Source organism: Polistes dominula, unplaced genomic scaffold (genome assembly GCF_049000335.1).
Source record: "Polistes dominula isolate Pdom_NZ unplaced genomic scaffold, Pdom_raw_medaka contig_277, whole genome shotgun sequence".
Classification (NCBI taxonomy): domain Eukaryota; kingdom Metazoa; phylum Arthropoda; class Insecta; order Hymenoptera; family Vespidae; genus Polistes; species Polistes dominula.
In genome coordinates this window covers 309383-320292 of record NW_028301009.1, presented here as the reverse complement: position 1 = coordinate 320292, position 10910 = coordinate 309383, and the positions used below count along the sequence as shown (strand labels likewise).

The following is a 10910-nucleotide window of genomic DNA, read 5'->3' as shown; positions in this document are numbered from 1 at the left end:
CTAGGATGTATCCCAGTTATGATAGCCGGGTGCCAATGCCTTCTCTTCCTCTTCTCTCTTCTTTACTCTTATCAATCTTTCTTTCTTCGTTCAACGTTTATAAACGTTCTCCTCTTTAGCGTATGCGTGCCTGCTGTATCTGTTTCTGACTTTTTAACTCTTTCTTTCTCTCTTACTGATTCACGCTTTATTTTTCTTTCTCTATTTTTCTAATCTCATATAGTTCTCTTTATTTTTATTTTACACGATTTATCTCATATTAGAAATAGTCAATGAATCTAAAATGAATCTAGCTATGAATGATAATTCAAGAACTATTTTCTGTAAATATAATTTATTTAAATAATAGCAACAAATGTAATATTTTTCAATTGTCGTTTATCTAATTAAAATATTTTATTAATTTTTAATTTAGAAATAAAGTCATAAAAACTGACTTATTATTGGCTCTTTGATGAATTAATTGTACACCTTTTATATAGGATGCAAAAACAGAATTTAACATAAAAAGTATATTGTATGTTTGTTAATTTATTTTATTATATTTTTATAACACCTTACATAATTTCAATTGATTTTGGGAAAGGGATATCACAGAGTAGTAAATTTAAAATCAATAAGACAGCATTTTCATGCTTTATTTTATACACACTCTTATTATACATAATTTTAAACACGAGGCCCTGCGTATCGATCTCGCGATTTAAATGGGCGTTCTTTTTCTTTCGTAAATGGACGAATATTTGACTGCGATAATTAGTTCGATTAATAACCCTACGCGAAGAACAAATCGGGTTTTTTTAAATTTTATTTTTATTTATGTATGTGTATGTATGTATATACATGTAGAGACGCATCAATCGGTATGAATTTTTGCGAATGAAATATAACTTTTCTTCTTTCTGTTTCTTTTTTTTATTTCTTCTATGCGATCGAAATTAATCGGATAATAATTTATCGGAATTTTTGTATTTTAAATTTCGAAAATTCTTATTTTAATATTACCATTATTTAATATAACGATTATTATTTTAATTCCTAGTATTTACAGCGGGTGTCCTAAACGAATTTAAATGTTCTATCACAGTTTATAGACGAAAGGCATAAAATAATAATTTTATATTAGTACCAAAATGATATAGGCTTACTGAGATGAGAAATTGTAAGGGCTCGTAAGTTGGGTGAAACATTTTTACAAAATTTACGAAATTTACGTTATCCATTTATCGAAATAAAAAAACAAACGTAAATATTCTCTTCTATATTAAACATGGGAACTATAGATAATTGAAATTAAATTGAACTTTGTTCTTGTTCTCATTTGAAACAAAAAAAAAACAAAAAACATAAATGAAGGAGAAATTAAATTAATTGAATTGAAAGTTGTCTATCACGTTGGTTATAGTTTTTCGTGGAAAATTTAATTTCCACGATTGCAAACTCTTTGCACGAATAATTTAAAGGAATAATAGCGGCAGGTGCAATAATTTCTACGATAATCGAGATCAATAAATTTTTCTAGGCAAAACTATTTCTCTTTTAATTTTTCTTTGTAAAGCGAAGGCCCTTTAATAATAATTAATTACAGATTCAATTTCACCTAGCTCTCTTCTTAACTTTTTTCATTTTTATTTTTTATTATTTAATCGAGATACCTTCGATCGTTCGTATTTGGCACCTTTTGAGAAAAAAAGGGTGCGAGATATGTCTATGTAATACGTTTTTATGTATCGTTTATGAATCTTATTAGGATACATACATTTTTTCAGTTAGAAATAAATTAAATTCCTTTATTTGTTTGGTTTAATTTCTTAGGTTAGTATCTTTGTTTTTATCATTCGACTCGAAAATATTTTTTTTTTTAATAACAAATGTGTATCTCTTCCTCCCCCCTCTCTCACTCTATCTCTTTCTTTCTTTATTTGGATGCTTGACTTTTAACATGCATCCAAATAAACATATCTTTCTCACTCCTTTTCGTATTACAATTAATCGCGCGTTTTTCGTTCCAATATATTTCTATCTCTTTCTTTCTTAAATCGCAAATAGTCGACATTTTTTCGGATAGAAGAAAGGAAAAAAAAGTGTTTAAATATATTCAGCGAACATTATCCAATAAGTGACATTTAATACAGCAAAAAGGAAAGGAAAGAAGACTCGTGAGACCCGATCGATGTTCAAAGCCCTCATTCTTGCCTTTTGAGCCGGCGTTGGTCCAAGTGGTGGACCTGAAGTCGAATTCTGCGATCGGCCGGACAACAACATGGCATTTTCCTGCGTGACAACGATCACAACTTGAACCGCCGCCAAGAAGACGTCTCTCCTGTGCCTCGGAGCTCTTTCGCAAAGAACATTGCGTTCCAATATTAAACAAACTTAAAAAACGTACAAACAATTACGAAGAAAAACAAAAGCAAATAATTTGCCATATATTTGAATTGTTACAAACATTGTATTCGTTTAATTGATACACAAAAGTAAATTATAGTTTTAAAAAATGAGATTGTTTCTCTAAAAATATTAATAGGAAAATTTGTGGAATGTGTATTAAGTAAATTAACATTCAACGTGTTAACCCTTTGCGGCACTATTATTCATAATATTTACAAAAATTAATTATCCGACGTCTTTACTCAATTTCTAATATTTGCTTGCAAATAAGAATCATCACAAAAGTAAGGAACTTATGTTAATGTAAATACCATCATTGGATTTATCCGTAAATTCAAAAAAAAAAAAAAAAAAAATAAACCCGGATATTGGACATAAAATTCTAACGCGTGTTAAGAATATAATACTAAAAATAATAATTATATACCGCAAAGAGTTAATAAATAATCTCTCCGAGGCACAGAAGTCGTCGTCTTTGAATAAAATAATCTTCACCAAGGCGTTACCTTAGTCGCAATGTCGAAGATTCTATCAAGTTTGGTGGCCTCGGTGGTGCTAGAAGATGGCGGTGCCGGTGGTGGCGGTGGTTTTGCTGCCGGCGCATCGGAATCACCAAGAACGATGTTCACCAGGCAATATTCCATCAATGCCATGAACACGAATATCGTGCAGACCGACATAAAGGCATCGACAGCTTTCAAATAAGAGACCGGTGGTAAAGATGCTTGACTTTTCGCGTGTTGAGTCGATAAGGTCAGCAGGGATGTCACTCCTAAGGTCACTCTGGCTGGCGCAGCTTCTGGTTTTATCCAAAATGAGACCCACTGTGAAATAAATTAATACATTCTCTGTCCCTCTCCTCTTTCTCTCTCTCTCTTGATCTCATCCCACTTTTTGTAATTATGTTATCATTTTTAATTCTTCTTTACTTTTTAACATCTTATATGCGGATTATTTTGCCTCATTGTCAGATTTATCAGAGTACCCTTGACACAAATAAAAGTCACATAAAATTTGAAGTTGCATTTTGTTACAATATCAGAAAAGGCACAGACGATGTTGTCCACATATAAAATATTAATAATTTGTTTTTTATATTATCGTGGCTTACCGACATAATTACGATCAAACATGTAGGAACATATGTATGAAAAAGATAATAACCGAGTCGCCGTTTCAATACAAATACCACTTCCAAGCAAGTGAAGTTACCTGAAAACAAAATGTACCTTTATTTATATCTTATAATTATTCATATATAAAGATATTATATGCTTGTATGTCTATGTATATAATGTATATGTAAAATATATAATATAGGATTGGCTGGCAATATATCTAGAAAATCAATGATAATTGAGTTACCATCTAAAGGATGGAGCCATCATTCCAAATATAGTTTCAAAAAGGTCGAGGTTAGTTGGAGTGTCACTATTATTAGATACTCCTACTTTTCGAATTATGAAATTCGTTATTTGTATTTGAATCGTTCCAAGAATAGTTTACCATTCGAATCTTCGATATACTAATATATTAATATAATAATAATAATAATAATAATAATAATAATAATAATAATAATAATAATAATAATATCAGATGATAAAACAAATTAGACCAACGTAACTCTAGAGAAAAATAAATAAATATAAATAGGTATAAATAAAAAATATATTTCCGAAATTTCTTATAAAATTAGATCATCTCGTGTGATGATTAAAAAAGTCTAACTTATAACACTTTTAGATTTTGTATCTTACAATTTAGTAACAAATGTCGACTCGTATTATTTTCATTCTCGTTAATTCACATTTTGCGTTGAAAACAGTGGCATAATTCCGTTCCAATTTTTATGCATGAATTCTTCTTAATTCTTCGTATAAAATGATGCCATTGAATAGAATCTAATTTATCCTCGATGTTTAATTGTGTACAAAAACGAATACGCACAACACGATACTTGGCTTTGAAAAAAGCGAATCAAAAAAGCTTATTCAAATCACTTACCAGTGGAATAGACTTGCGTGCAGTCAGCCGTGTAGTTCTTCACAAGCTGTAATTGGGGCAATTCTATGTTCTCATCGACGACAAGTGGTACGTCGGGATCCCATTGGAAGATCATTTCATCCGTCGTGTGAGACACTGTTGACCGAGTTGTTTTGTCCTTGTCAAAATGTAAGCATTCACCCTATCGGCTAAATATGACGCGATCTCTTTTTATAATTTTTTTTATGTATCATCTTTCCGTGAGATTTTTCTTTTTTCATTCGAGCAGCGTGGATGTTTCTTTCACGAACTATTCATGCAAAATTTTTCTTTCTCTCTCTTTCTCTCTCTCTTTCTCTCACTCACTCTCTCTCATTTCTCTCTATGTGAATTTATTTGAATGAATATTAGATGCAATTTGGTGGATTAAAGTTCTACACGTATCGACTATTACTCACGGCTCTCCATTTGCAGTTTACACTCCTGCGTGTCGTGCGGATAAATCAAGAAGTTCATAGCGCAAGAGAGCTTTAATGTCAATCTGCAAGTATCCATAGCATGATCGTTGAACTTAATGAGTATTTTGTAGTTCTTATAAATGATCTAGTTAAAACTATATCAAAAATATTAAAATTTTGGTCGTACGTACTTGACCATATATAGGATCGTTTTATCTTTATACAGCCAGAGGTAATGATTTGGTATCGTCATCGTCTGAAAGGTCACCGATTTGGCATTCTTGAAAAAAGAATCGGGTCGCCACATGTTCTTCAACCAATCGACCTCTAATAATCTTCAATTTTGTTTAAAAAAAAAATAATGTTCACGATTATCTACCTCATTATAAGAATGTTTAAACAATTATTTTCTAATTGATCGTATACCTATATTCCGAAGTCATATTTTCTGGTAGTCTCAGTCTGTTGTCCTTCCACGTTTGAGCAAAAAATATATCAGCAGCGTAAGTCTGTAAATTGTTTTATATCTTTCTCTCGTACTCTGCAGGTATTAGCGTATTTTCAATGGACAATGCAAATTATGTTTAAAAGAAGACACTAACTTTATCAACAAATAATAGAGAAGAAGATAAAGATTTGACTTACCATAGAATTTTCATCGATTGAATCGAGTCCCATTACGGTGACGTGAAAATAGACAACGGTTGCTTGTCCATCTTTTTTCGGGGGTCTCATTTTATCGTAAAGTTTTGGATCCTCCGGAAGAAGATCGAAGAATTCTAAGCTTCTCCTGAAATTAATATTGTTTTCTTTGTTTCGACACGATTTTCTTACAAATAATATTAGTCCTTTGAGAAATAATAAAACGTTACAATTTTCAATGGATTTGAAAGAAGGAAAATAAAAAAAAAAAGATGCGTGATAACGATCGAATTTTCCGAAGTTATATCTCAAAAGAAAATAGAAGAAAAGAAGAAGAAAAACAACAAATAACACTGTTGAAACTTTCATCTTGGAGAAGAACATTGGAACGCGAAGTGGTTGGTCGTTAAAGTCTCCCGTAAGCACTCCATCTTAACAATATTTAGCACACCACACAGCTGATCGATCGAGCTGATTCTATATCGCGAGAAAGCAATATTAAACAAATTAGTCTCTCTCGTTTGGAACAAAATAAAACCCTTTTTAAATATTAATCCGTTAGTCACTGTAAATTCTAGAAGAAAATTCTAATCGATCTTTCCGATCGATTGAATCGTAGATGATACACCACAGTTTCATGTGCTATTAGATTTATTTATTCGATCGGTAATGCATCCCGTGTTACAGTTTCATGATCGTTGATGAAAAAGTCCCAAAAACGGCGATCTTACTGTGCATCTGCGGTGCGGTCCAGTAGCAAAATAATAAGAAGAAGAATTGTTGAGAGGATCGCGGATGTCATGCCTTTTCCCGGTGCTTCTTCCGTCGACATTATTTTTCTTTATCCTTCAATGCATCCTTTCTAATAATTTTTCAAAACGCTCTTTTTTGCGTGTGCAGGATTCGTCAAAGGGATCCGGATATTTGAAATAAAGACAGAAAGAAGAAATAAAGAAAGAAAAAATTTGGAAAATAGGAAGAAGATAAAAACAAAGATTAGAGACAAAGAACAATGAGAAGGAGAAAGAGAGAGAGAGAGATAGAGAAAAGAGATGTAAATTTGTGCCAGTCCGGAACTAGGTCCGGTTAGTGGCTGCAACCACTTTCCGATGGCTATTCTCTGATTCGCGAGAACGTGCAACCGACGACTGACTTCTTTGAACGACTTTGCAGAGCCTGCAAAATCTTCCATTTTCGTGATCTAGCGAGATGTGGAGGTGGTAGGTAAAAAGCTTTAGTGTTGGTGGTAGTGGTGGTGGTGGTGGTGGTGGTGTTGGACCAGTTGCACCCCTCTGCATCGTTTCTCACTCCTTCTTCTACGTTGCAAAGTGAGGACCAGTTAAGAAAAGGTGGGGGTAACTCTCACTCGTGACGTACACGGAAACACGTTTGGAAAGGGTCGAGGAGAGTTCCACGGAGGATTGCGAGACGAAAGAAGTGGTGGTAATCCCTCGGAGTACCAGTGCCCATGGCCCATGACAACCTCAACAATCTCAACAACCACGACGACGACGTCGACGATGACACGATTCTGTCCCAATGCAGTAGTATCTTTGCTTTATGTCGCAATCGTGTACACCCTCCTCAACAGATCGTCCTGATGTAATCGTTACAATCATTTTCCCCTTTCTATTTAACCCCCTTTTCATTTCATCTTTTATTTTATTTTCTTTGTTCCGATCTTTTTCATAAGGAGATGGAATCCTATTTTCAAAGTTTTATCCTTCGATTATTGACTATTTCATTGTCGGCATACTCAAGTCTCTAATGAAATTAGGGGAATTCTTTTTATTATACTTATATCTTATTAAGAACCTTCTTCATTTCTATATTTATATTAAATAGGCAATTATTATTATTATTATTTTACTTTCATACGGGTATATTTTTGAGATGCAATTTTTCTTTTACCAAATTACTTTCAAGTTCTTATAGTAAGTAATAATTTTCTATTTATTTCAATAAATAAGTTATAAAAAAAAATATAAATACTGAACTAATTATCTCTTAATCATAGTGATTACTATTCGTTTAATGAGACACATAAAACTGAAAATAATAATATCTTTGATATCTATATCTTTCTATTTTCTGTAAAAAAGGAAGGACGTATTTGATGCCAATTTGATGCACTGCAACATTACAAATTAACGATCGTCAAATTAATGAGGACAGACCTGTCTAATTGCATCACCTTTGGCATAAGATTCTACGATAGGTATTTCACATACATACATATATTTATATAAATCAGTTTCCTTGAATTGTACATATATGCGTTATCTAAATAAAACCATTTCTTGACCTCTCTTAAAATCGACGAAGATTAATCAAATGATCGATTAAAAAAATTCCAAATATATATATATATATATATAAACATATACATATATAATATGTATATAATAAATATGTTATAATAAATAAACATATACAATATTTATTATACATAAAAATGTATCGTAAATCTTGTATTTATAATTCATTTGAAAAATATCGAAAGCAATATCGCTTATGTCAATAAAAAAATTAAACTACGAAATAAGAATACTTAGTTTCACGGGATAAGAAATTTTTCGCAGTGCGCCAATGTATCATTTTCCCGTGACGAGGTGAACACATCGTGTTCCTCAAGGGTGATATGTTTCAAATCGTTCAGCGACTAAACAGCATCGATTAGAGAGTAGTCAGTGAATACGAAGAGATTCGGAGGAAAACGTGCTAGAAGCGAGAGAATGGAAGGGACGAAGAAGAAGATGAATATAGAAAAGAGGGAGGATGACGAGAAGAAAAGGTGGTAGTCTATCGGAAAGGAATAGAAGAGGAAAGCATAGTCGATGAGGAAGAAGACGGTCTTCCTCTTTCTCCTCTTAACCAACCCTCTTTCCGCAAACCCTTCTTCAGGGAGGCGCTAACTACCGCGCTATTTGAAGACAACGTCGTCTCTTTCTCCCTAACTCTCTCTTTTTCTCTTTCTCTCAGCGTTCGATATATCGACCCTCGAAAATTGTGCCGCGAACAGGAAGCTATGTGCCGTTCGTATCGTGGAGTGGCCACCGTTCGAGAAGCTATACTTATATACATATACACAATATATACAAAATATGTATATACATGTTCAGAACTATAGTTGCAAATGTCTCTTTTCTTCTCTCTCTCTCTATATATATATATATATGTACGTACGTATTTATCTATATAAGATATTTAAAATATTTCTTGCAATGTTGAAATATTTCAATTAAAACGAACGAATGAGTATATATATATATATATATATACATTTTTTTCTCTTATTATATATATAATATAATTAAAATGTATATTAACTCTTTCGTTTTTAGCGATCACATATACAGATTATATATATCCATATATCTATGTAAGAGAGAATTTTTATGGAACGATATTCACTCTAAAACATCTCCTAACGAAACATCTCCTAACTAAATTAATAATTACGACGCGTTAGAAAAAATTAAGATAGCAAAGAGGAAAAATAATTCTTCCGTTAGATTTTCTTTCGTAAAATAATGATAATTTGATACTCGAATGTTTCGAGAGTTAGATACATGTATCTTTAATCGTAAAACGTCTGTGGAGGGTTTTTATTTTATTTTATTCGTTTAATGTACCTTTCGGCGAAAGCAAAAGAGAAAAAGAGAGAGAGAAAGATCTTTCCATTTCTAGGCAAGTAGGTACTTTATTAGTAGCACGTACTTTATTATTTCTGGAAGCGTAGCGAACGTCATCATCGTAACATCGATTTCGTGGTAACGAACCATCGAGAGCACCTTCTTCTTCTGTTGCTGCTTCTTCTTTTGAGCTCGACAATCAGGTCATTGGGCCTGCAAACCACTGGGGGAATTTGCGAGAACGCCGGAAGCGTATTCAAGCTGCTCCTTCAAGAATCTGTTTCTCCTAACATTCTGTTACTGCCAACGAGCGATGGCTAACTACGTCATCGTTAAAAAGAAACAAATATAAATAAAATAAAAGAACTACACGTTCTACGGGTATTTATTATTTCACATATATTTTAAATTTTTCCGCTCCTCATATTATCAGACCTTGTGTTCCTTCTCCTTGAAAAAATTTGGCAATTCTTTCGCAACCGTTATCAAATTTTATTTCAATTTTTTTCATCTTGAGCCTTCGACTCGATTTTTGCGTGTCAAGACGTTCTAAATCCTGCCAAGTTTCTTATAATATGTGTGTATATAATACATTTCAAACGAGCTTCTAAAAAAAAATATGCAAATAATAATAATAATACACAATTATACTTACGATATCCGATGTAAAATCCTAACTTCGGGTTAAACGATAAAAAAAATTTTTAAATTCGAGAAATATGAATTTTTGGGACATTGTGCTGCATCAAACCCCTTCCATTCAATAAAGATTATCTTTATTAGATTATCACGTTATCGAATCGAAATATCCTGTCTTCGTTTCTATCTCTCCTGGCCCCTCTTTTCCCTTGTTAGCCCTGAGAGATTCTAGGAAGAACAAGATAGGAAGATTGAAAAAATCGAACTTACCTCGGCTAACTCCCAGCAGCCACAGTATGAAGGATGATGTCTCTATTCTCTCTCTCTCTCTCTTCCAGCAATCGCTTACAAGCCTAGATGGCATTTACGTCAAATACTTGACGACGTCACTCTAAAAAGGCAGAAGACAGGAAAGCGAGCAGATAGGATCTTTAGAAATATCTCTGAACAGTATGATGACGATTCGAATTACGGAGAGAGAGAGAGAGAGAGAGAGAGAGAGAGAGAGAGAGAGAGAGATTTTTCTTTAAGGGGTAACACAACTTTAAAGCTTGAAAAAAAGCCTTGTTTTGGGAATTTTTTTGGTGAAAACTAAATGAGGATTAGAATTTCTTTTTTGAGGGTTGGTTAATCATATATTGAACTATGTAAACAAATATTTTTATTGATTTTAGATAGAAAATGGCGTCGGTATTCGTGACTGAACAAAACCCTGTTTTTTTTTTTTTTGCTAAAACGGGCGAACTCATACCTGGACAACTATGAGACCTAGAATAAAAAGCAAAAGAAATTCTTAATCTATGTACTATTATCTTGAGAAGTACATACAGATTCTTCCCTAAGTCAAATTTTGTGAAAATGGCGCAACTTTGAATAAAAAAATCGACTTTTCGAAATGTAGAAAATTGTTTATAAAATTAAAAGTTTACATTCAATTAAAAATCGTATATGTACTTCTGTAGAAAATACAACTATCAAACTATCTTCAAAATTTCAAGTCAATCGGTTAAATGATGCTTGAGTTCTGAGTCTGCCCAGTTTTAAAAATTTTCGAGTAAAAGTTTCGAGAAAAACGCGTTTAAAGTTTTGTTATCACTATTCGAGGCGCTTTGTGGTGCCTCGTAAAGATAAGATTTCGCCATGTTAAAAATTTTTGTTT

The 10910-nt window shown here is 32.6% G+C and overlaps 1 protein-coding gene across 4 annotated transcripts; it reads right to left on the bottom strand.

Annotated features, from left to right (window-relative positions):
* Positions 1-613: 613 nt before the first annotated feature.
* ort (glycine receptor ora transientless) lies at positions 614-7246 on the bottom strand. Of its 4 annotated transcripts, none has more exons than XM_015332775.2 (9): positions 6209-7246; positions 5481-5625; positions 5262-5344; positions 5027-5170; positions 4836-4918; positions 4399-4533; positions 3503-3603; positions 2898-3215; positions 614-2338 (listed from the first exon to the last, which is right to left on the bottom strand). In XM_015332775.2, exons 1-9 carry the CDS (start codon positions 6307-6309, stop codon positions 2099-2101), a joined length of 1350 nt encoding a protein of 449 aa, XP_015188261.1. In that variant the 5' UTR covers positions 6310-7246; the 3' UTR covers positions 614-2098. The 4 variants fall into 4 exon arrangements, with proteins under 4 accessions (XP_015188261.1, XP_015188262.1, XP_015188263.1 ...); XM_015332776.2 differs by having other exon boundaries at positions 614-2274; positions 6209-7238; XM_015332777.2 differs by having other exon boundaries at positions 614-2241; positions 6209-7228.
* Positions 7247-10910: the final 3664 nt, after the last annotated feature.

Excerpts from the sequence above, each read along its gene's own strand:
- ort (XM_015332775.2), bottom strand. The coding sequence starts at position 6,309 with ATGTCGACGGAAGAAGCACCGGGAAAAGGCATGACATCCGCGATCCTC. Across the intron at positions 5,626-6,208 it reads GACCGCACCGCAGATGCACA|GAGAAGCTTAGAATTCTTCG; the intron begins GTAAGATCGCCG and ends TATTAATTTCAG. Across the intron at positions 4,534-4,835 it reads TAAACTGCAAATGGAGAGCC|TGTCTCACACGACGGATGAA; the intron begins GTGAGTAATAGT and ends CTCGGTCAACAG.